The 27,533-nt window shown below is 31.2% G+C and overlaps 1 protein-coding gene across 23 annotated transcripts in view; it reads left to right on the forward strand.

Annotated features, from left to right (window-relative positions):
* The window catches only part of Miro (mitochondrial Rho GTPase), a 93,216-nt gene that overhangs the window by 14,063 nt on the left and 51,620 nt on the right, over nucleotides 1–27,533 (forward strand). For all 23 annotated transcript variants that reach the window (XR_015042127.1, XR_015042126.1, XR_015042125.1 and 20 more), the window contains 8 exons: nucleotides 5,619–5,672; nucleotides 5,984–6,094; nucleotides 15,270–15,320; nucleotides 19,501–19,602; nucleotides 19,696–19,737; nucleotides 19,823–19,879; nucleotides 22,959–23,067; nucleotides 25,171–25,291. Coding sequence is in view for 10 of the 23 variants with exons in the window: in XM_035368525.2 (XP_035224416.1) it covers nucleotides 5,619–5,672; nucleotides 5,984–6,094; nucleotides 15,270–15,320; nucleotides 19,501–19,602; nucleotides 19,696–19,737; nucleotides 19,823–19,879; nucleotides 22,959–23,067; nucleotides 25,171–25,291 (647 nt within the window). In the remaining 13 variants the exon portion in view is untranslated. The remainder of the gene's footprint in view (nucleotides 1–5,618; nucleotides 5,673–5,983; nucleotides 6,095–15,269; nucleotides 15,321–19,500; nucleotides 19,603–19,695; nucleotides 19,738–19,822; nucleotides 19,880–22,958; nucleotides 23,068–25,170; nucleotides 25,292–27,533) is intronic.

Genomic DNA, 27,533 nt, shown 5'->3' on the forward strand with positions numbered 1-27,533 from the left:
TTTATAGCTATGCAAATAATTATTTAATTATGAATTTAAATTCTATTGCATGTATTATGCTATGAGTTTATTCTGTAATGTATTGTTTCCAGAAAATATTAAATATTTTAACTAAGCTGTTTGGTTTTTATAAAAGAAATTCTCAAATATGTTATTTTTTATCTTTTTGTGCATAATTTTTTTATTAAAATGACTTTAATACTTTCTGATATCATCTGTGTCTAATGTTTTGACATTCAGTAGAATTGTTATCAGGGCTATGGAGTCGGTAGGGGAAATGACCGACTCCATCATATATATGTATATAAACATATACACATGGTTTACAGCTTATTTTTTAATATAAAAGTAATAGATGTTACAGAAAAAAAAATTGATGGCATAGCAAATTACTTATATTAATTAGTATTTATTACGAAATGGAAAAACTGACATTAGTTATTTCTAAGAAACAGTATAGTTTCGGCAAGACCTTCTTTGTTGGAGGGCCATAGATTCGATTTGATAAATTTCAGAGCTGAGAACTTTCCACACTAACTTGAGTAGGAGGAAGAGCTGCTATTGTTAGGGCTACTCCTTTTAACTTTTTAGGATAGATTTTTATAAGTTCTAAAAGAGGTTTCTTGCAAGCGCAATCATATTTCTCTATTTCTTCAAAGACCATGTAGAAATCTTGTATTTTTTTTATTTTTATATCTAAAAGCTGTTGGTTCTTTATTCAGGGTTCGTACGATCCTTAAGAGTCCTTAAAAGTTCTTAGATTTTGTTGAATAGATTTTTGGTCCTTAAAAGTTCTTAATTTTGGTCAAAATCAGCAGAAGGTCCTTAATTTTAATCATCTGAAATTTCCAGCTGTTTTTACGACTGCCATTTTGAGTGTGAATTAGCATTTTGAGGAATATTTTTGGTGATTCACTGCCATATATATGGTTATCTTTTGAATGGGTTCATGAATTATAATTTGTTTCTATTTCTAATATAAATGATGGGGTACTAGAGCTTCTAAGCAAAACATGAGCATTTTGAAATTAATTTTTTCTAGTAAAGAGCTCTTAAACAACTTTTCGCTTTTGGGGATGTGAATTCCTTTATTAAACGGTTCTAAATTTGGCGACTTTTCAACATTTTGGCAATTTTAAGATTAATTTCTACAGAAACTCTTTAATTCCGAGATCTGAGAATTTTCGACAATTTTTTTTAAGACATCGTAACATTGATAAATTTTATTAAAATAATGGTAATATATTGAAATTATATTTTAAAAATAACATTAAAATAAAACAGTTTTATTTTTCGCTGTCATATTATAAAGTTTCATTTTGGCAACTTATTATACAATATTTTAAATCTGAAAAATTAACAAGATATAATGCTATAAAGCACAATTTATGAAACAGCTCTTAGCAAAAGCAAAATTAGCTATGTATTTAATTAGAAATGTCTTGTTTTTAATTTTTTTCATAGTAAGAGTTTTTCTCATGTAATTTTCTCAGAATGTGCATCAATTTTCTGTATAAAATTAATTTTATACTTTTTCTCTCCTATTTTTTTCCAAAATATTTCTGGCCTTTTTGCTGTTACATAATTGGTAGGGATAATTTTTCTTTAGGATTTTAGACATTGCAGCTTTGAAAGTTTAGGATTTGAAGGCAAGATTTAAAGATCCACGATTCTAGAAGATTCGAGAAATATATGACAAAATGAAAAATGTCTTCATGATATCAACATGTATTGGATGTATTTTACAGAAAGTTTGCAATGAATTACTTAATTTTTGGAGAACATATGGAAGAACAATGAAAACATAATATTTGAATGTTTTACCTCTGATACAAAATCTTAACATATTTATCTTCTAATTCAGAAGACAAACAACAAAAATCAGCGTTATATTTACAAAATTTATTCGGCGTGTTATTGTGTCTTAATTATATTTATCTTCTCTTTATTTTCTCTACTTTTCACTAGACAGAAGCATGGAAAATATCAAAAATGCTTCTGATCTTATCACATGGGCAGGCATTATAGAAAAGGATTTTTTTATTAATAAAGAAATTGAAAACTTCAATTTAAAAGATTCATCTAATATTTCTTAATGCATCATACACAGAGCTGGCACCAGGCATTTTCCCACCTGATGCAATCTTTGTGGATTCTAAATTCTGCTGCCTAGTGCCTTTCTAAATTCTGCTTCCAATGCCTGCTCTAAATTCTAAAAGTTTTACCATTTCTAGATTTTGTTTCTCGGTGTGTCACTAAATTCTAGAAATTCTGCCACATCAGCCCTAACCGGCCTTTACTATATATATTTCATATTTCTTCCGAATATTCATATTACTAAAGAAATAAAATTAACCGCTTTTTCTGTACATTTTAAATGCATTTACTGTTTTTTAGAATATCGGAAATCCTTAATTAAATCCAAAAATTCTAAAATGAAAAGGAAACGTGTTGAAGAAAGAAACTGAATACATAAAGGAAATTATTCTTCAAAGATATCTGCAGTTGTTATGTAAATTACCCAATTGTTTATGATTTCAACCTTTACTTTAATGCCCCATTTCTATTTCCTCATATGATAAGAGTTATTGAGCCAGATTAAATTAAAATTAAATTGTATAATCTTTGACCACAAGTCCACATTATTAGTTTGAATTTGACTGTTCTTGTTTAATTACGTCACCGTGAGCTTTAATTGATTTTGTTAGCATCAGAACATGCCTTTATGTTCTAAGCTCTTTTTAAATAAGAGGCTTATTTAAACCTTTGTTTGATATTGTAGTTAATTTCAGACATAGCAAGGCCCACCAGAGGCCGAGCGGTACAGACGTTGACCACTGGTAGTTCGGTCTCAGCTTCGAATCCCGCGAACGGGCTGGCTGCATGGGCGTTTTCGTAGTTTTCCCCATGTGTAACGTGTATACGAGCCAGTTTCCCTTAGAAAGTCCTACACAAAGGCATCTCTCCCTTTAGGCAGATAGCCCTCGTGTGCTTTGCCATAATTGAATAACCCAATTTAGACATAGCGATAATATGCTTCACATCTGTCTTGAGTTTTGGACTATTTAACTTTTACCAGATCAATTAAACCCTCATAGGTACATTGTGGAGAGGTTGACAAGTTAGGAGATAAAGACGCAGAAACTAGTGAGAGCTTTGATTTGCATATTGAGACAAATCTCTAATTGTTAGAAAAGATGCTTAAAGAGAAGGAAATTGATATAAACTAGCCAAAATGTCTGGGAAAGTTTGAAATTAAAATGATGGATAAATATTTTGTTGACTGTTACAAAACATAAATGCTCTGTAGCTTTTAATGCGTAATTATCTTAATATCGTTTAAGAATCTGTGTCATAAATTAAATATACTTTAAACTGTGAAATTTTATTAGATTTTGATTTTAATAGGGCTTTTTTAACAAATGTTGTTAAAAAATAAAATTTAATAGTGGTCATGTAAATCCATAATGATTAAGGTTATCAAACTACCTAATTTAATTATTTATAACTAACTGCTTACCCTAAAAAATTCAAGTAAAACATATTCTACTATGCATCTGTTTAGACTTAAAATAATACAAAACAACTTATCACCTCTGGTGCTTTAATGGCTTATTGGAATCTTAAAGTATATTAACTGGGTTACAATCCCTGGATATCTACACAAAGCTACGACACTAACTGCATCAAACAGAGTCTGACTAAGTTTCAACACTTGTCAATCTTGCCTACATCAGGCCTTTCAGGTTTGTTCTAATCAGCAGGTGTCTCTCTAGACAAACAGCAGCGGTGACAACATTCAGTCTTTTGTTTATGAATCATGCTGATTATGATCTTACGTCTCATTTTAACTTATTCAGTTTGACATAAAATCTGCCTGCTTATTTACTAAACCTCTAGACTGACCAAGTATGTGACAAAATGAGACATAAAAAAAATCAACATAAAGCTAACTGTTAGTAAAACGTAAAAGTCACTTATCTTCTTTCAAATATGACCAACAATTATAAGTGTAAAATATTTAATGCAACTTGATAAATTGCATAAAGTGTATTTTATTTTCAAACTTATTAACAATTATCTTAATTAATTCATGTTTAGTAATAATGCGTACTACTTATGGATCTATTTTATTTTGGGATCTATTTTATTTTTAGGATGGTATTACAAAAGGGAAATTCAGGCATAGATAATATCTTCAATTGAATTTATTCAGTTTCCATTTGCTCATAGGTCCTTAATTTTTTTCATTAATGGTCCTTAAAAGTACTTAATTTCCATGTGCAGAAATGAGTATGAACCCTGTTTATTTTCATTCACTTTGCCTTAGTCTTTTCAATATTATCCAAAAATATTTCTCAAAATCTAATTCATCTTTAGACTCAATTGCATCAGTGTTCCATCATTGATCAATCAATGATGGAGACTCGATTGCAATTGTCTGTAATTTGGCTGTCCTAATTCGAATTTTCCAGTTGTTCTGAGAATAATTTCATTTTTAATGAAAGTTTATAGATGGCTTTCTATGCCTTTTTAATTTATTTGTTCATCATCCAAGAAAATTCAGTGTTTCGGATCTACAAATATTGAACCCAACAAGATCTCATTGTCTAGCAAACTAGTTTCTCTTTTCTTCATTGAAGAAATGATTCCTTCTGCTGTAAACCCTCCATTTCAGAAAGGAACAAACATCACATTCTTCATTCTCGCCTCCTGCCAATTCTCCAGATTGCAGCTTTTTTGTGGCTATATACTGTGTAGAAAGAAGAGTTTGCAATTCTGCTAGATCATTCCACAGTCTTTCTGTTAGTGAAACATTAGGGTTATCTACGTCTTCTAAAAAAGTTCTTAATTCTAACAACCTCTTTATCATCAAATATGTACTTTCTTATTGCATTGCTTGATCAATAATTGCTCCTTTTCCTGCTTGCTTCCTAAGAATGGCATCAATTTTGGGAGTTCTTGCTGCTGTTGCTGCTTACCTAAATTTACCAGTGAAATTTGTAACTAAATGAAGTATCTAAATCAGTTTAATCACTAATGACAAATATCACCTCGATCCTCCTCCCTTATATTTATTTATTAAATATGTCAATAAAATAGAAAATAACTATTTATTAATGTATATAGTTCACAAATAAAAATAACTCAGCCTGTCATTATTTTTTTTATTTCATTTTAATTTTATTTCAAATTCAAACTGTCCAACAAAAACTGGAGTTGAGGTGGACCTGCTTTTAGTGACTCCAGCTTCGACTCCTTTTATCCCAAAATCTGCCCGACTCCACATCCCTGATTGTTATGTTTTGGCTTATTTTGAAATACCACAGCAACAGTGGCTAATGCAAGCATGCATGTATCTCATATATCATTCAAGTACTTATAGAAGTACACGCTTACTTTTTTGAATGAAGGTCATAATTCAAGAGTATCCATCAACTAAAAATTCCTAAAAAATGTTAATTTTTATTTATGAACTGAACTATACCTTCAAGCCATAAACTTTGCCAAACACATGTTATCCACACAACTTTTCTATAGTTGTGTACAGTCAAAAAGTATTTAGTGTACCAGAACATTTAATTTTTTCAACTTTATTCATAATTTTTTCCTTGTAGGCTAATGTCATATGTATTGTGTATGCCGTAGATGATGATGAAACAATAGATAAGGTAAGTTCCAATTTTACAGTTTCAAGTATAAATTTGTTAACCCACTTTTTCAAAATATCACTGTATCATTTCATGACAATGATCTGTTTAATCAATGCATAAAAATATAAAATAATTCATATTTAAATAGCCCTGTAATATTAAGCGTTTCATGATAATTGGATTTTGATACATGAAAATTTTTTCTTCTTCTCCATGCTGTATATTTTGTAGTATTGATATAGAAATTTATTTTTGCTTTCAATAGCTGTACTGCTACTGTTCTTGTTATTGTGTACTGCTCTATGCTTAATTAAATGTCTATTTAACAGATTACCTCTTACTGGTTGCCTTTCATTCAAGAGCAACTTGGTGAAAATCATCAGATCCCAATAGTATTAGTTGGAAATAAAGTTGATTTGGTTGAATACAGTTCTCTTGAAGTAAGGCATTATAATGTAATGCTAAGAGCATGAAATGAGTCATATTGAGTTATTTTTTTTTAGGAATTAAAAAGATTAGTTTTAATAATCCCTTCCAATTTTTTTTTAATTTTCTTATGATGTATTAATTTTTATCAGCTGTGTTTGTATAAATTTACCTTTTCCTCCAAAAAAATTAAGTTTAAAAAAAATAACCATAAGATAAAAAGATGTAAACATTTAATTTTGAGGATCCGTAAATTAAGGCCTAATGTGTGACGAAAATAGAGCACTTTTAGAGTAGATTTAATTTTACTGTTTATCTTCATGTAATAACGTTTATCCAATTGCCATTAAAGGAGTCTTATGTGTACAGTCAAAAGTCGTTAATCCAGACTCGTCGGGACTTCGGCGATTCCGGATTATCGACTTTTCCGGATTATAGATCATCAGTTTAAATCTCGTAAGATGGCATACACAAATTCTAAAATTAAAAATATGAAACCATAATTTATGAAATAAAGAACAATTATAATCTAAAGGGTATCAAAATTTACAAAAAAAAAAAAAAAAAAAAAAAAAAAAAGCTTAATATTTATTTGTTTACTTTATTAAACATTTCTTTCAATGTAAGTTGTTTAAGTTGCTTCGTTTTATGTGATAATACTTTCTCTTTAATTCTATAAACAGACATAATTTCTTGTTCAGTTGCAAAGTTCCGCTGTTCAAGTCCCGTTAATTGCTGTGCCGAGAATATCGACTAACTTGTCAATCGAAATTTTTTCGTTTTCACTAACCTCTCTGTCACATTCTTCATGTCTTTATTCATTTTTTGCAGCAATACCACTTTTTGTTTGACGGACATCGAAACATACTTTCGTTTTGTACGATCCTTTGGGAGCTCCAGAATCGGAAATTCTATTTGACATAATCGAAAGTTCAAGTTTACTTTTATAAAATTGCTCTTATAATCTGCAAAAAATAATAAGCCATATCCAATTCGAAGATTAAGGAACAACGCAATCATCAACATTAACTGAAATAGATAATTAGATAATTTTAGCTTATACCGTCCGTTATACATAAAACATGCACGCGAAAACGTATTCTGCGCTTGCGCACACACATATGCGCAGTTGTAAAGGGTCTTATGTGCATGCGTAAATGCCTATGCGCATGTGTCAGCGCTGCGCATGCGCAGAAAATTTTTAGCTTTGAGGTCCGGATTATGGGTGTCCGAATTAACGACTTTTGACTGTACCAGACTTTCTTTCATGTTAAATTATATGAATATAGGTTGTCCCAACAAAAGCACTGGAGTTAATGTGTCCATTAAAGTACTTAATTTTTAGAAAATGAAAATATTTTTATATGCTTACAACAGGTGACGTTCTGATTTAAGACTGAAAAATAATGTTGCAATGTAATAATAATACATGTCCTCCATGATTTACTCTTTAGCACCACATTCACTTGATGAAATTCATAATCACATTTTACTTATCTGCCCATCGAAGTGATAATGATATGTTTACTTTTCTCTTTTATTGTGTCTCTTTAAATATTCTGGAATTTGCACTAATACTGTCATGCACAAAAGTGAAGTTTTTAACAGATTGGTTGGATAGAGAGCATGGTGATATATTGTCTGCTGTCAAATCCATATCCTAAAATTTCTTTATGAGCCTGTGAACTGTAGTTTAATTACATGCACTTTCTTGCCTAGAGATTTCAAAAAGATGCCTAACAGTCTGTGCATAACTTTTGCTAATATTGAAGTTAGTTTTCACAATCAAATTTGCTGTTCTTTTGTGTAATGCTACATGCCAACTAAGATGAGAAAGAGCTGCGAAATGAACTGTGATAAAATGTCAGTATTGTCATATCAAATCAAACTCAGTGTTCTTAAATCGGAACATATATGTTGTAAGTGTATAAAAATGTTTCCCATTTCCTAGAAACAAAGTATTTGGGGGCATACTAAATCCAGCACCTTTGTTTGGAAGCTATATGTAAGAATTAAAAAGCCATGCAAATCAAAATTCTAACTTTAATTTGCGATAGCCCCTTCACTCTTTATTGTAATTTCGTTATTACAGTACAAAGTCCAAAATCCGAACTCGATGGGACTTCGATTCCGGATTTGGGATTTTTCCGGTTTACGGATCATGAACTTAAATCTGGTAAGATGGCATGCAGAAATTATACAATTAAAAATATTAAACCGTAATTTATGAAATAAAGAGCAATTATGATCTAAAAGGTATCAAATTTTACAAAAAAAAAAAAAAAAAAAAAAAAAAAAAAAAAAGCTTAATATTTATTGCTTTACTTTATGAAATATTTCTTTCAATGTAAGTTGTTTAAGTTGCTTTGTTTTTTGTGCTAATAATTTCTCTTTAATTCTATAAACAGAAATAATTTCTTGTTCAGTTGCAAAGTTCCACTGTTAAAGTCCTGTAATTGTTATGTCGAGAATACCGACTAAGTTGTCAATCGAAATTTTTTCATTTTCAATAACCTCTCTATCACTTTATTCACTATCGGTAGCGTTATTTTCTGGATTTAGAACCATACTACAGATTTCGCCGTCCGTTGATTGATTGATGTTTGGGTCATTGTCATTGCAATGAAAAACTTCTATTATATCATCTTCATTTATTACCACTTCTCCACATTTCTTTACAAAATCCAATAACTGGAAAATGTCACCTTTAGTTTGTTATATCCGAAAACCTTCAAATTCATGGCTATCATCTTCATCATCCTCACCATGAAATATGGTTGCTGGCCATAAATTATGCCAAGCATTTTTTAAAGTATCTGGAGACACATCCTCCCACGATCTTGCAATGCTCTCCACAGCAGATTTTATGCTAAAATATTTCAAGTATTCTTGAATAGTCTTGCCATTGTTCAAGAAATTTAACATAGATTTTAAAAATGCTACTTTATATTTGCATTTCAGCTCGGGTACTATTCTGATATATATAGGCTGAATGACAGACGTACAGTGTGGAGGGCAGAATAATATGAATACATTATCTTTCACTAAAACTTTAATTGAAGTATGAGCTGAACAGTTGTCTACAATCAGGGCTATTTTTGAGTCATCAGGTAAACCAACCGAATTCAAACGTTGCCGAGCCTTGAGTATAAAGTAATTGTCAAACCATCATTCATTAACACTTTTGTCACTCATGCTCTTTTATTTGCACAATATATATAGGGGAAAATCATTACTCCTTTAAATGCTCGAGGTCGTGCATGTTTTCCGATTACGAAAAGTTTGCACTTGTGCGTTCCTGCAGAATTTGCATACGCTAAAATTGTTAGTCTTGCTTTTGAATCTTTGACGCCAGTTGGAACCTTTTCTCCGTAGAGGTAGCCAAGGTATTTCACGGTACATATTGCCAGAAACGACCAGTTTCATCAGCATTGTAAATTTGTTCTGGAGATAATTATTCACTAGTAATGAATTCAATGAATTCATCTGCAAATTGTTCAGCAGCTTCAGTATCAACTGAAGCTTTTTCACCTTAAATTTTTAATTGTCTTATACCATGGCGAGTTTTAAATTTGGTTAACCATACTGTCGAATATGTGCAATCAGTGTTTAAGTTCATTTCGACATGAAATATTTTGGCTTGAGCCATTAGCACTGGACCCGTCAATGGCATGCCCTCGCTGTGAAGCTTTCTGATGCATTAAATCATCACTTTGTCACTTTAAACATAACAAACACTTTTCTGTTGTTCATTGCAAATGGGGTGTGGGAATGCACAAAAAATTCAAAAAGTTCTTTTATCTTTTTCTTATGTCATATTCAGTTGACTTTTCAATGCCATACTCCTCACATAATTTTAAGACGGATATGCCTTTATCCATTTTTTGCAGCAATTCCACTTTTTTTTTTAATGGACATCGAAACATGCTTTTGCTTTGTAGATCCTTTGGCAGCTCCAGAATTGGAAACTCTTTTCGACATAATCGAAAGTTCAAGCTTAATTTTTATAAAATTGCTCGAATAATAACAGTCTATGAAAATAATAAGCTGGATCAAATTAGAAAATTAAGGAGCAGCACAGTCTGCTGTATTAACTGAAATACTTTAGAGTCAGTAAAGATAATTTTAGCCTAGTTTAATAGCATCCGTTAAACATTATTAGCTGTGTATCACAAGATTGGTGACGAAAGCCAAGTTGTTCCACTGAATTTTGTCTTGCTCCTATTGCATACTGAATTAAGTCTGAATTGTATTAGTTTAGTTATTTACTATACCTACATTTATTTCTTGCACATGCTTAAAACTAATCTGAGTCCAGAATAAACCCCCACATATACTTCAGGTTTTATCTAGGGCCGACGCTAGATACGGCCCGGTGCAGTCTCTGTGGGTTCTAATTTCTGCTGCAAATCGCCTTCCTAAGTTCTAAATTTTCGCTGCGCCTAAACTTTGGATCCCAGTGCTTTTTCTAAATTATAAAGAACTTTTCATCCCTTAATTTTGCTGCTCAGTGCTTCCCCAAATTCCAAAAATTTTGTCTTCCATAAATTCTGTCGCCGCATCTGGGTTTATGAGGAATAACAAATCAGTTATTCTTAATTAAAATAGCACTAAATGTAATCTTTGGACCTTTCATTAACAAAATCTATTTTTAGCATATGAAAAGAAGCTACAGTGCTGTCGTCTTATTCACGACTAAAAAAGAAACTTGTTTAGACAGTTTTCATATAAATATGCTTGATAATGTTTTAATTAATTTCATATAAATATGCTTGATAATATAAATATGCTTGATAATTTAAATTTTTGAATGTACGAATAAATATATAAGTTTACTAAAAGCCAAAATGCTCAAGAGAAAGAGACTGCGTTGTTACCTGAGTTCAAATGATGGCCTACTTTGAATTTTTATACATCATAGGAATAAAAAAAGTTCCTTTTAGTAGAGAATATTCCAAGGCACAATCACAGGAACAAAATTACTGTGACAGGTGTTGCCATCTGTTGGCAAATTATGAAATTATTCACAACTTATGAATATTCTCAACATCATGAATATTAATTCAGAAGTCAAACAACAAAAATCAGCGTCAATTTACAAAATTTTCACAGGACTAGCTTCGATGGTTTTACCGAACCATCATTTTCAGCTGCAAAACCGCAAATTCATTTGCAGTTTTGCAGCTGAAGATGATGGTTCGGTAAAACCATCGAAGCTAGTCCTGTGAAAATTTTAGAAAATTTTGTAAATTGACGCTGATTTTTGTTGTTTGACTTCTGAATTAGTGTTTATTCGGCGTGTTATTGTGTCTTAATTATCATGAATATTCTCAACACACAAAAAAAGGGGAGGAATTTTTTTTTAAAAAATGCATTTTATGAAACTGTATTTCTTAAATGATTTAATTGTAGGGGATCAAAAATTGTGAACTTCTCAGATTTTTTTTTTTTTTTTTTTTTTTTTTTTTTTTAAAGCAGATCACTGTGTACATGAATGATACACTGGTTATCATAAATTAAGGAAAAATCACAAAAATAGTGATAACTCCCACAAAAATAAGCCAAACTGTGTAAAATTTGAATATGTTACCAAGTAAGAGTAGCTGAGTAAAACTGTGATATGCAAATTAGTGGCGCTGCTTTCGGAATACATCATCTGCGAGGAGCATAAAAGTCCATGTTTGAGAGCAAGCTCGCATATTTCACTGTGACAGTGACATCAGAAATTTGAGGTAGCCAATTCGTAACAATGACCTCCAGGCATCATTTGCCTGCAGAACTGCGATGGAGAGCCATTGGGAGACTAGAGGCAGGACAAAGTCAAACAGAAGTGGCCAGACGGCTAAATGTCAGTCCTGTGGTTCATAGACTTTGGAGGCAATTTCAAACCACGGATTCGGCATCTAGGAGGTTCAGCCAAGGACGGCCAACTGCTACGATGAGTGCCGATGACCGATATTTGACATTATGTGCACTCAGGAATAGAACTGCTACTCCGACTCTTCTTAGATCCTCCTTGCTGCAGCCACCGGGAGGTTGGTGTCAGTGTCAACTGTGCGTAGAAGGCTTCACGAAGGTGATCTGTATGCGAGGCGAACAACCATTTGCGTGCCGCTTAAGTCACGCCACAGAAGGGACCGTTTGCAGTGGACACGACAACATGTCCACTGGACGCATGAGCAATGGAGGGCTATTCTCTTTACGGACGAGTCCAGGTTTAGTCTATAAAGCGATAATAGGCGTTATTTGATATGGAGAGAACCTGGAACCCATTATCATCCGTCAAACATCCGTGAAAGAGATGCATACGGAAGAGGCAGCGTCTGTCAGGGTTCGTAGCGGTCCTTATAAGTGCTTATAAGTCCTTATATTTGAAAATAAAATATAAAGGCTCTTATAGGTGCTTACTTTTTCTTTAAAGTTCTTATTTTTTTGTTTTTAGTGCTTATTTTTTTGCTTTTAGTGGTTTTTTTTTTTTTTTTTTTTTTAATGAACGCGCTATTTTTCCCCGTACCAAAGCCGAAACTAAATAAACAACTTTTCTTCCTAATATGGAATGTCAGATGGTGATTCATACTCCCGGAAATAGCTTTTGCCCCTTTCTCTGCATTAACATAACCTTTGGTGTGCACGAAGAGTACAGACAGGTGCCCGTCATTCCATTGGTCAAAGAATTGCGAAAGCAGTAGAAAATTCCGCTTCGTTCGGCATTCTTTTCCTCCCACCCAAATACTACACACGTTTGAATTTCTATCAAGATCTTAAAAATTTGCATTCTCGTTCTGCTTGGTCAGTTCATATTCGTGTTTATTATGATCGTTATGCTTATATTATGAGCATATGTATGAATGTTTATAATAACATAGTTGCAGTAACTGCTGAAGTATAGTAAACTTCCAAAAATGGTTGTGTTTTAACACGGATTAGCTTTCTAAGGAATAATATTCGGAATGGCTTAAATAAAGGGAAAGTAATCGAATAGTCAAAATAATTTCATTTTTTTGGCCAATATATTATACAGTACAAAGGTTGGGAGGTCTCCCCTTTCTTCGCAAAATCTTGAATATTGAAACTTTTACAGTTCGCTGCAAAACAAGCAATGGACTTTTTTTTTTTTTTTTGGGTTACTTTCCAATCTGGATTGAATAGGACTAAAAGTTCTGCTGTCTACCAACCCAAGCGAAGAATGATTCTATTCCGGAAATTTAACACCGTCTGTTGAAAATTAAAATGAAAAACACCCCAGTTATTTAGTTCTTTATTCTCTGATTACCTGCAGTTGTTGATTCCGATTGCATAATATCACGTAGGGAAGAATTACGGCGCACATATTGCGCAATAACGTTTGCAATATTTTGCAGAGATAATTAATTTTGATGTTCAGTCCGAGATTTGTTTATGAACACTTACTTACTAACTGAAAGAGTTTTACTGTGCTTGCTAAGCAGAATATTTTTTAGTTCCATTGGTTTATTTTTATATGATGCACATATTGAAATGCCAAAAGCATTTATTAGCGGAAAAATCTAAAGGGCTGCTACAGCCCCCCCCCCAAGTATTGGTGAATATACTTGGAATATTCGCCAATTCCAAGTATGCGGGTTAGTTAAACTTTTACTGTTAAAAATGGCTGCATGAAGCAAATTTCTGTCTTTTGATTTCAGAAATGTTCCCCTTTTTTACTTAAATTACTTTGCTTGCAATTTCTGTTAAGAGAAAACTGATATACAATGAAAATTTAGAAAATGTTTAGAATTTAGATTTAAATTATTTAAATATCAATATGAGTGGAAAAATAAATTGTATTTATTATTAGGTTCCAAACGAATACAATAAATATGCCTTATTATTATTTATTTTCTCTATTTTGAACTGAAATTTCATCATTAAATCTTGTAATATAGTTTAGTTCTTCAAAGTTTTTTTTTTCTCTCATTGTAAACTAGTTCTGTAAATTGAACTATTATTTAAAATTAAAAAAAAAAAAAATAATTATTTTCCATGGTTGAGGTAATGCTTATTCTCTCTTAATAAGTACTTCATTTCTCACATTTTAAATTACAATTCTAATTTTTAAGGTTATTCAGTTGTGTATGATGTAATTAGACAGGTGCTTATTTTTTTTCTTAAAATGTGCTTGAAAAGTGCTTATTTTTTTTAACTAAAATGTGGCTATGAACCCTGTCTGTGTTTGGTGTGGCATCTCTTTGGGTGGACGCACAGACCTACATGTTTTTCCAAGGGGAACAGTGAATGCTCATATTTATAGAGATGGCATCCTTGATGCTTATGTGTACCCATATGCCGGGGCAATAGGGGATGCTTTTCTGTAACAGGACGACAATACAAGACCACACAGGGCTCGCATCGTATATGATTATCTTCAACAGGAAGCAATTATGCGCATGGAGTGGCCAGCTCAATCCATGGACTTGAATCCTATCGAGCACGTTTGGGATGATTTAGGGATATGTTTAGCTGCTCTCAATCCACCTCCTTAGACCCTTGCCCCGCTTGCAACTGCTTTGCAAGAGCAATGGCTCTCACTTCCTATGGAACTGATAGCCCGCATAATTGAAAGCATCACACATTGCTGAATGTGCTGTATTGCTTCTAGAGGTGATTATATTCCATATTGAAGGTACTTTTACTATAGCAAACTGACATCTTCGATTTATTCATTTTATAGATGTGCTAATTTCTGTACTACCATAATTGTCTGGTAATTTCTTTTTATGTTATTTAATACCTTACTATGTGTTGTATATTGTGTGTAAGTTTCATAAAATTCTTCATGTAACTTTTTCATTAATTGTGATTTTTGTGATTTTTCCTTAATTTATGATAACCAGTGTAGTTGGGGTGAGTTAAGTCTTTTTGCTGCAGGTTTTGATTAAGGTTGTTGTTTTTAACATCTTTGCTTGTCGAAAACTTAGTCATCAGTGGTTGATAACTTTCCAGGGGGGCGGATGTATTCAGAATGCACCCAAATATTTAATGAAAATATAATAACAATTATTAGCAGTAGGTTATACTCATTTTAAACTTTTTTATTTGCATCCTACAAGCTTCATAACAGTTTTCAATTCAGTTCACCTCATTTTCTTAGAAGTGATTCCAGATAACATTAAGCATGCCAGATAATGTAATATTTTCAAAAATGTGACTTAAATTTAATATTTTTTACAGATAATTCTTCCAATAATGAATGAATATGCAGAAATTGAATCTTGTGTTGAAGTAAGTAGTCAAAAAGTGTATTTTAACTTTAAGTGTTTTAATAAATATCAAGTATATAGCTTTGTGAATAAGAAAAGATATACCATATATATTAGTTTAAAATTTAAACAGAAATTGCAAAATTTGACATGTGACATCCTATATAATAGCAGTAGTTGTGCAAAGTAAAATATTTTACATAGGAATTTATGCAAATTTTCGTCAACAACAACAAAAATTCGTCAACAAAGCGATGACTTTGTTGACGAATTATGTATCAGATGAGCGTCATTCGGGCACCTGCCATAGAGCCAATTTTCGCAGCTCCAATCAGATTGTCTTTTAGAAAGGCAAAGCAAGTTTGGTTTCCAGTAACCTCAAGAATCCTAAGACTTGCATGTGCAGGTTATGTTGAACTAAAGAAAATACCTTCCCATTCTCGTATACAACAAAATTGGTTTAATCCTAATATACGGTACCATGAAAGCTAGAATAGCCCCCATGTACTCTGTTCTAATGTAAGAATGTCTGTGTAAAGAAAGGAAGATTCCATAGATGTAATGTAAATCAGTTTGCTATAGTGCTGCTAGAAAGTGGAGGGAAAAACTTGCGGTGGAACCTGACGGCGAGAATTTCCCCCTTCATGATGTGTACAGAAAATTGTAGAGAATATGTTAAGAAGAAACGTTCTTTGACTTTTGCGATAATTTATACTTGGATTTTTGTACTTTTTTTGCTCAAAATAGCTAATCTATAAATTAATTTACTCGCACAAAAAATATTTTCTTTTACTTTAAAGTTTAAGAAAATTTAAAGCGATATTCGTTTTATGTACTCTTCATAAACTTTACCATCGAACTTCACGAGCTTCGGCGACAGATATTTCTCACATACGCAGCTGTTTCCCTCTACGTTGGGACGAAGCCATTCCTGTTGCAGAGTTTTTTTTTTTTTATCTTAAAAATACATATTTTTTTTTATTCTAACCTCCATGTATGGTACACTTGGGATTTGGTGAAATTATGATGAGCAGTAACAACAGTTACCTCTTTCTGTCTCTTAGTCACTGTTTAAGAATGTGCTGGTTAGTAAACCGATCATTTTGGTGTCGTGGCAGTTTTCAAAATTGTACAAAGGCCGTAGCGAAAACTAGGATTTTACCGCAAAATCTTTTCAATTTTTTTTTTTTTTTTTTTTAATTTTGATAAATGCCTTATTTTCCATTTTGCAGTAAAATAAAAAAAAATAGTAATCAGTCATCTAGGCTAACGTTTAATATTCGCCAAAATAGCATTGATTATTGTAATTCAATTTTTAAGTAATTAACTTCATTGTAATGTTATTTATATCATTTAATGTTCTTCTTTCCTCTAAATTTATTTAGTATTAGTTAATAACGTTTTTCAAATTTCAGACAAATTTCTCTGGCATAATTCTGAAACTAAATCTAGCAGTATGATGACGTACTATCATGAAATTTAATGCACATATTTTTGTTTATGTATGCTGCTAAATAAATTTAAAATACCTGAATTTATTGTAAAATATCATTAAATAGATATTTTCTTTCGTTTAGCTGCAAAATGTCTGCCAAAAAAAAAAAAAAAAAAACTCATTTTTTAATCCAGATTGGGCAGATTCTAAATTCAATCTTCAGTGGAGAAAACAACTCCTATTATAGCTATAATAATAATGCTTTCAGGATTATATATATAATAAGTCGCATGCAATTGGCAAATTTTTGTGTTTTCAAGTGGTACCATAATTAATTTACCTCTCAGCGCAACCAACACGCACTATGCGGATAGACTGGAATTTTCTCAAAACACACCTGGAAAACCTGGAAAAGTCAGGGAATTTCATTCTCCTCTTTATGTGGCAACCCTTTTAAAAGGAATTTTCATAAAATACGCTCTTACATTTGAACATGCATATACAAAATTATGTCAGTTTGTGTATAGATTGTTGCAAAACATTGTTTGTTGAAAATTGTGATTTGAGAGAAATTCACATGAAGAGCAGCAGTATGTGATAAACGTGAAGCTGTCTAATGTTTCCTAAACGGGAAGACTGAGATTTATTAGAAAAAGAGACATTACATATGGTCTCTTAAAGTGCAAGCAAAAGGCTAAGTAGTTAGCAGTGTTGGCTGCAGTGTTATTAGGCCAGGTTCAAATCCTAGAGGAGGCATGGTTATTTGTGTGAAGTGTTCTGTGCAGCATAGAGGTATTTAAAGAAAAAGTCTCCTGGGCCGAAGTCTAAAGAATAGGGTCAGTGGGGTGCAATGGAAGGGGGATGTTTTGTAAAGTAATTAGTAACAAGGAGGCAGTGCATAAATTAGAACATTGTCATGATGTTATATTCTCAACTGATTTCCACAGTTCAGGTCCTCTTCCTTGATACATCTCTCAATCATGTTAGAATTCTCTCTAGAATTTGTTTATTATCTGAACATGTAATACAAATTCATAGTGCACAATACTTTTCTAATCAGAAAATATATTCATCTTTACCTTGATGAGTGAGCTACTCATCTGCTCTTTCTTTGGTGAAGGAGACTCATTTCCCACCAATTGAGAAGACCACATTGTATCTGTACACTAATGTCTCATCTCCAGTTAGAATGTTCGCAATTAAGCTGTCATCTGCATTTGCAAAAGCAGTTCTTGATAGATTTCAACTCGATTCTGCTTCTGGTCATATGTCAGCAAAGGTGCCACAGATTTTGTACTGACATGATACATTGTAAGTTTTTCAATCAGCAGTTGATGGCATGATCCTGACTTAGTTGTTGCAAGCAACTTCATTGACAGTTAATGGCGATTTTGACAAATTGTAATGCACACACTTCGATCATGTTTGTCATCTGTTGATATGGAAAGTTCTGCTGTCCTTGTATCTTCAGCAATGGAATTTCTGCCCTCCTTAAAACAATGAAATCAAGCATAGCACTACATTTGGCTTGTACAGTTGTACTGTATGCTTGGATAAGCATTTGGAATTCTGAGAGTTTACCTCAGTTTTTTGCTAAATTTCACACAGATACATTGTTTCTCGTACTCCATCATTTTTGTTTTTTTCATTAATCCATGAAAGGGCTTATACACAACCTCACTCAGTTGGTAGTTACTTGATAACTAATGCTTAGATTGAAACTCAGTAACATGTGATTTGTTGCCAAGATATGCAGCTAAGTGCACAAGATGGCCGAAGCAAAACATCTGCAGCTGCTAGTATGCAAACTGAAAGGTTTTATATCATGTGGATTAATAAAGATTTCCTGTTTTTCGAGGAAAGAATTTTTTTGCTGAAGCAGTTCTTTTGGGAAGTAAATTAAGTATTTTAAGTAAATCTTGCTTCACATGTGTTTGAATATATATTCTGTTGCTATCAAGAATAAAGTAAGAGAAAAATTATCAGTGGCTGCAATAGCATAGTTGTCATAGTATTTCTGTTGGTTCTGAAATTTCAGGTTTATTTCTTAGTCAAATAAATAATTTTTGCAATAGCACCTTGTCCACATTATATTTATCAGAAAACTAAAGAGCTATTTTGTATGTTGTATGTAACATAATTTGTTGCTATTTAAAAGCATTAAAAAACTTATATTTAAATCCCTGAATTTGCAATAGCACCTTGTCCACATTATATTTGTCAGAAAACTAAAGAGCTATTTTATATGTTGTATGTAACATAATTTGTTGCTATTTAAAAGCATTACAAAACTTGTATTTAAATCCCTGAAAAAATCCCTGAAAATCACACAGTTATTTATTTATGTATTTTTTAATCAATGGAAATAAAATTAAAAAAAACTAAGAAATTGAATAAGTAATAGTTATCAATTTTTAATGAAAATTATATCTACCAATTATAGTTCTTAAAACCATTTTAAAAATTTTGTTTGGCAATAATGTAAACATGTACAGCTCAAATGCACAATAGAGGGTGAAGTGATTTTGGTTCAGTAGCTTAATAAAATTGCTCTAACTGATTGTTAGCAAACACTTTTAATAGCCAGTATTGTGAAAAGTGATAGAAATATTCAATGCAAGTGTATTGAATATAATTATGATTTTATAATCATAATTATACTCAGTATAGTTGTTGCATATTATTATATATTAATTCTTGTATTTCTGATTTCATTTTAAAGTTATTGTGGTGAAATTAATTAATAAAAACCTTTTATTTTTCATAGTGTTCAGCAAAAACCTTGAAAAATATTTCAGAATTGTTTTATTATGCTCAGAAAGCTGTGCTTCATCCTACTACACCTCTATATATGACTGAAACTAGAGATGTAAGTAAATATATGAAAATATTATAATTCATTTTACTAAAGCGTTGGCCTTGATTTTTTGTCAGCTTTTGAGAATAATGTTTTGTTTTGCAGTTAACAGAAAAGTGTAAAAAGGCTCTAACTAGAATTTTTAAAGTATGTCTTTTAAATATATCTTTTTTTATTTTTTAAGTTCTGCCATCTTTTTTATAAATTATGTAACAAGATGTCTTATTTTCAGATTTGTGATTATGATAATGATGAAGTCTTAAGTGACTATGAATTAAATCAGTTTCAAGTGAGTTTAATGCCTTTTAATATATTTTCTTTGTGGCACTTTTTTTTACTACTGTGTTAATATATATATGTGTGTGTGTTTATATACAAGGTGTGACACAAAGAAAAAAAAAAAAAAAAAAAAGACAAAGTGTGCAGTTTGAAAACAGAATGAAGTTGGCATCTGCTGTTTTGGTGACGTCGTGTCACACATCTCCTCTATCCATGCAGCCAGTTACGACTTAACCGACCATGCCAGTGGAGAGTACTGTGTCATTGAGTGAACACGTGCAACTGCATTCTGCCGAAAAATGTCTAATGTAAAAACCGAACAGCGAATCAACATCAAGTTTCTTGTGAAACTTAAGAAATCATCCACGAAGGAAACATTTCATTTGTTAATTGAGGCTTATGGAGATGAAACTTTGTCTCATGCACATGTGTTTGAATGGCATAAGTGATTTTTTAGGGGAAAGGGACTGTGTGGAACCCATTCAATCATGATGAATGGGCTGAGCGCCTAGCACATTCATCATGATTGAATGGGTCCCCAGTGGTCAGACTGTTAATCAGCGCTACTACATTGAAGTACTAAAAATACTTCATGAAAATATTAAGGGAAAAAAAAAAGGCCATAGTTGGGGACTGATGGCTTGCTGTTGCACCAGGACAATGCACATGCTCACGCGGCCCTATCCGTCAAGCAGTTTCTGACCAGCAAAAACATTACTGTGATGGGGCATCCTCCTTATTCACCTGTTTTAGCTCCATGTGACTTTTGTTTTTTATTTATTTCCTAAAGTTAATACTTAAAGGGAACCCATTTTACCTCAGCTGAAGAGCAAAACGGAGAATCTTCTGAAGGGCCTTCCAAAAAAACCTTGTTCCAGAACTGTTACCAGCAATGGCAGAAGTGTGTGTATGCTGAAGGGAACTACTTTTAAAGTGATAATGTCAGGGAGAATTCTGTAAGTACAATGATTTATTGGACCAGTCTTCTTCTTCTTCTTCTTTTTTTTTTTTTTTTTTTTTTTGTGTGTGTGTGTGTGTGTGTGTGTGTGTCACACCTTGTACATATATGTAAATTCTGTAAATATCTGGGATGATTAGAAGATAGCTCCTGAGATGTCATTTATAGACAGACGTAGCTGAAAACAAGACAATGTTTGTTGCTTGATCTTCTTGAGATACATATTCTGAATCATACACCATTATGGGTATGATATGCACCCCACAATTTAGTATAACTTATCATATTTTTAGACAACATATGAAGCAGAACAGCAATTGATGTATGTTAACAGCAGCAAGGCAAAGTAGGAAAAGGAAAGTGCACATTTAGGAGCATAGGATATATAGTCAAAAGTTTCTTTATTGTGACTGGAGAGAAAAATATCTGCATTGCTCTGCTTACATAAGATGGCATGATGCAGATTAATTTTGAGATATTGTAAATAGTATTTTTAGGACAGCTCATTAGTTTTTGACCAAATTAAAATGAGGAATTGAATGAATTATTGTTAAATGTAGTAGTTTTCTTTCATATTTTATAACTTGCATATTTATATAGAAGAAAAAATAAAATTAATTTAAAATTTAGTTAAATTACTGATTTAGTCATTCAAAATGAAATTTAAAATTACCTGCAGTAACAACGATCAATAAAAATACGTTGTTTAATTTTAGTACTTTATAATTTCCATTTTTTCCAAATATAACAAATACATGTAAAAAAAATTTAAATAGAAAAACCAATTGTAGTAAATTTTATGCAACTTAAAAACTTAAAGCAAGTGGAGAAAACATTGTCTAAGCCGAAAACAACTGGAGCTATTAAGCTTAAAAACATTAGAATAGTTTGAATTTGATTTTTTTCAAAGGAATGTACAAAATCAACTCAGTTTCCAGTGTTCTAATATCATGGAAAATGAAAACAATGTTTCTGAAAGCAGTATGATGTCCAAATATAACACTCTCCCCCCCCCCCCCAAAAAAATTAAGTCAATCTAGACATCATAGTGCTTCCCAACGTTGCTTTGATCTCAGAAAGAAATGTAAAGAAAATGGAAAACTTATTTTAAAAAAAATTTTTAAATCAGGAAACAGCTTTATAAAGCTAAAAATTTGCTTGCCTAAAGATGATAAAAGGAAAATACTGAAGAAAATATTAAGCAATATATACAAATTAGTGAAAAAAAATTTTAAATTTAGAAAAAAAAAAAAAAAAAAAACCTCCTACTACATGACTAACTTTGAATGAAATGGCACGAGGAAGAAGTACATTTTTTTCCCATCAGATTAGGGGTCTTTTTTATTTCAGGGGGGAGGAGATTCCATAAAAAATTCACTCATTTTTTATGATTTTTTTAAAATTTGTATTTTTAAATAATTTTTATAAATTTTTCAAAAAAATTTTGAGTTATAACCTAAAATTTTTACCATCATCTTAAAGTAGATGTATTTTTTCTAAGCATACCTGCAAAAAATTAGAGTTTTTATTCAAAATTTCCTAAGATATACGTGAATTAACATATTGGCACATTTGAAATTTGGCATGTGTTTTATAAGCGATAATAATGCCAAATATGGTTTATGCACTTTTTTAAAATTATTTGAAAGTATGAACGATGAATTTTTTTTCTGCTCATGTAACCCCCCCCCCCCTAAAAAAAGGAAAGGAAAATGGGTTGCTATAAATTAAGAAATGCGCCAAAATAAATTTTTTAATTTCTCCATAAATTTCTCACTAAAAATTACAAAATTTAATATCTAGGCATAATTTGAGTCGTAGAATCGAAATATGGAAAAAATTGGTATTTTATTTCAGAAAAAGTACGATTTTGTGTCAAAATACCTATGTTAGATTAATGCTATTTATAAATCCAATATATACCTTAAGTTGCGTTTTTGAGACATGAAAAGTGCAATTTGAATTTCGTCAATCTTCCAAGTAGAACAGGAGATATAAAACTCTCCCCCCCTCTTTTTTGTTTTGCACTGATGTGTTACATTAATATTCAGGATTTTTTTAATGGAGGCACAAGCACCCCTGCATTACAGTATATGCTTTTTATGGCTCAATGATTGCATTTTTCGTTTAGAGACGCTGCTTTAATACTCCGCTCCAGCCACATGCGCTAGAAGATGTGAAAAATCTGGTCCGGAAGAATGTTGATGATGGTATAAAAAATGATGGACTTACATTAAGAGGTACTAAAATATTCTTATATATATATATGTATTTCATCACTTAATTTAACCTTTTGTACTCAAACTTTTTCTTGCCTAAAGCTTTCAGGAGCGTGGACTTGTCTATCTGGCTATGTAATGTGGGATTTATTTGAAGTTAAAATTTAAAAGGCAAGATATTTTTAACGTTATTATCATAATGTGAGCATTTTGTAAATGAAATAAATGATATAAAAGAGGCAGTAAAATATGATTATGTGTATCACACTGATTGCTAAGCCAAATCAAGCAAAATCAGAAAATTTTATTACTGATATCAGTACATGATTGGCACTAGAGGTCAAATTATTTCTCCAATGCCACATTGTGCTGTGCACATGACATTTGAAAATTAATCAGAATAAGTTACAATATGCATTATTTTTTTATACAAACAAATATATGTATTACAGATGAATTTATCACAACGTACATACATACAATGATATTATTACAAACTATATAATTTCAAAATGGTGTACATGTTTAAACTTTGCATGTAACGGAACTATGCTTTAATTTGAAACCACATACATTCACAACTAGTTTCTAACCTTCACTCCGCAGCAAAACCAATATACATATTCAAAATGTAATGTCAACTGAGCTGAGGAGTAAACAATGAGGTGTTGCTTTTCCTGTGCCAGAGCATGACAGCCATTTGAGACATCACCACGTGCTGGCTCGTGATTTCGTGATTGGCTCTTCACATGTTAAGCTACTTTTAACTTTTTTTATATATAAAATATTATAATCGTCTCAAGCTTAAAAAAAAAATTCAAGTAATCTTCTTCATTTAACCTGGATTTTAAAAAATAATGATGGATCCATAACATGTAACAGAATATTAAAGATCAGTAATCAGAAGAGTAAAAAAATAATTATATTAGAGAAAGAGCTAAAAGTCATTTAGCTCTTCCTCTAATATAATTGTTAGAGGAAGAGTGACATGAAAAATGGCCCTACTAATATATGATTATGTAGATACTGGGATGTACAATTTGTACTCAGAAGAATAGTAAAGAAAAATTAGTATTGCTTATTTAAACACACATATAGCATTAGAACATCTGTAGTTATGGATAGAGAATTGTAATTAAGATTAATATCTTTTTACAATGACTGTTCAAGCAAAAGCTTTCAATGTTTTTATATCACTGAAGGAGACCAGATTTCAAGAGGAATATGAAAACTTTACTCCAAGTTTAGTATTTTTTCATCATTTTAAAAGATCTATGTGATGTAAAAATTTTTGGGAAGTTTGCCAGTTTTGATACAAATGTTGAAAATTTTGTAAATGGAGTTTCAAAGACAGTCAAAATTTTGATAAAGCAGTCTCCAACACTGTTTTAGACTGCATGACAAACTCAAAAAGTTGGGCACATTTTAAACATCTGTATTTGTTTCAGGAAAAAAAAAATAAATAAATAAGTGTGAAATAATTTGAGAAATTGATATTTATTAACTTGATAATTTTATCTTCTGATTGAGCTCATTAGTTATTCATTATTAAATCCCCCCACACATATTTGTGCTAATTGTTGAATGAATTATAATTATTGTTGCTGGCTATGTTTACTTAATGTAATTTCCCTTTGTACACATTAATTGATGAATTAATCGAGTCATGTTTTTTTTTGTACAAACATTAAATTTTATCTGTTATGTAAGAGGATATTTGATAGTAGCATATAAAAAGTAACTGAAATTTCTTGTCCTCTGTAGAGATTACTACAGATTTCTGACATTTTGATATAGGTTGCAATCAATAACTGCAGTATTTTTAAGTACTAAATTCATTTATTACTTTTCTAATCTAATGTATGTAAACTCTCTTTCATTTTAAATTTGTGTAACTTTTTCTTGGCTCTGAAGGAGTTTTCAAAAAGTACAAACAAGCTTTCCTTATGCTCAGGATAGGAATGTTTAATGTATGATTTTATCAATCTTTACCTTTTTAGTGATTATTACTGTGATTTGTTTTCTAGAGAGCCAGCTTTTTAATAGCTGAAATTTGATTGCTTGATTTTGAATTTCACAAGTACTTGATTATGTAGAATTTGATTATATTTTTCATGTTTTCAGGTTTCCTTTTTTTGCACATTTTATTTATTCAAAGAGGAAGGCATGAGACTACTTGGGCTGTTTTAAGAAAATTTGGTTATGATGATAATTTGCAGTTAAGCAAGGATTATCTTTGCCCAAGGTTATTATAATTTTGGAAATTGAGTGTCTTGAAATTATTTCTATTACTAAAATAAATGTAGTGCCAATATCATCTTTTTTTAAAATTGTTTATAGATTATTATTATTATTATTATTTTAGTATTTAAAAGCATTTCTTCTGTTGCTTTTCCTGTATGAAAAAGAAACTTGTTTTACAGGATTTGAAATGTAATATGAATTTAATCCCTTGCCATTATTTTTTTTTCTGTTGTTTTAGTATTATTTCTTTTTTATGTGCAGCAAATTCAGTTCTGAAGCAAAATTTTAGCATTTATTTTTATTAACTCTTTCGAGATGGCACGCCTTTAAGACATGTTCCGTCGAGGCAAATGGGAGTCAAAAGGAATCTTCCTGCAGCATAGAGGTTTTGCGTTTGCTAAGCCTAACTTTAGAAAAAAAAATTCACAAAAAAAGTTTAAATTCTAATGTCATAATTTCTGGTACTACTTTAGGTTATTACTTAAGCTAACATTGAAGTTAAAAGTAGCATTTAATAACATTTTCTCTTTATATTACATGAAAATGTATAAAAAATTGCTTTGAGAAATATCTTTCGGAAGTGCTATTCAAATTATTCAAGTTTTAATTGACAAAATACATTAAAAAACTTTAAAATTAATTTTAAAATGCAAGAAGGCCTATTTACAAAAAGTAGCAGCATCTTTTACAGGTAGTGGAAGGCAGGTATTCAGTGAGTTCAGTCTCTGACAAAATGTCCATATCAAAATCTCGAAAACTCTTAACTCTTTAGAAAAAGAATCATCACTCTCATCCACACCACTAACTGCTTCGTTTACCATACGAGTATATCCTTCTTCCGATAAATAATTCTGCTTAATACCATAATAAGCTGAAGTCAAGGCTTTCTGAAATAAAAAGCAAAGTATGGGAAATATAACAGCTAGAAGTAACGCAAAGTGTAAGAGAACCCCACATAATAACCCTAAAAAACACTACATAGTAACGAAAAAAAGAATAAAAAGTGGATTCGAACGGATGTCAGAAAAGCAAATATTTATATCACGTGTGAGCTTTCTCTCCTTCTCCGCTACAGCTGACACAGATGTTATGCAGAATGTGATCAAAATGAAGGTCAGGATCCTGAAATTATATTGTTCAAACACAATGGATGCAGGATGCCATCTAATGGTCTTCAGAAAAAAGTTTCAGTTTATATAAGTATTAATGAGGAAATTTTTTATTTATTTTATTTCAACAAAGATTATACACTTATAAAATTACATTTAACAGTTTAGCCAAAATTAATTTGTTATCCTTTAGAATAGGAAATATCATGCAAAAAAAAAAAAAAAAAAAACAATGCAGAGCTATAACAAAAGATCAGTAGAAAGTAACTAAGTGCATTTTACTTTGTGTACAGTATAACAGAAATTCCTTACTTAGAGAAAATATCATCTTGATTGCTTGTTATGGTCTAGTGTGTAATTACTTTTCTATTAATATTGACTAAAGTGCATATTTTCCGAATTAAATGAAACAAATACCTATGACATACTTATTGACTTAACAATGTGGATTTTATTGTAAGCCAATAAACATGTTACATATAGTCGACAAGCCCACTAGTGGCTGAGGTGAATGATGGTGATTCAACCCTGAGAATCCCGATAAACTGACTTATTTGGGATTTTTCATGGTTCCATTAAGTTTTAATGCGAGTCGATTTGCTTTAAAAAAATTATCCATGAATGCTTTTATCCATAGGTTTCTTTGCCTTAATTAGTTGGCCTAAACTAATCACACAGTCACCTAAATTAGTTTAATAACTTAAAAATTTAATATACTGTTCAATTTTTAAGTGTATTTAAATCACTGTGAAAATAACTTTAAAAAATCCAGACAATTAGAAGTTGAATAGCAAAGTTCTACAGCATTCCTGTATGATATGCTATTTTGTAAGTGTATGTGTTTTGTAAGTATGCTGTTTTTCTAAAATGAAGAAAAGAAATCATGAAATATCAACTACTATTTCTTCAAAGTCTTAGAAAGTGTAAAGGAATTAAAATATAAAGCTTTAAGAGTGTGTGAAGAAGTTAAAATATATAGTAACTTGTAATAACCAAATTTTAAAATGCAAGAAATGTTACAAATATCAAAATAATTTACATATTACATATTCCACTAACTGTATTTTGCTTTTGTATTATTTTGTATAGTAATGAGCTGAGTTTAAATAATTTATTAGATTGTTACATCATAGT

The sequence above is a fragment of the Stegodyphus dumicola genome, chromosome 7, assembly GCF_044657685.1.
Source record: "Stegodyphus dumicola isolate Sdum_Otavi_A_Nest chromosome 7, ASM4465768v1".
Lineage (NCBI taxonomy): Eukaryota > Metazoa > Arthropoda > Arachnida > Araneae > Eresidae > Stegodyphus > Stegodyphus dumicola.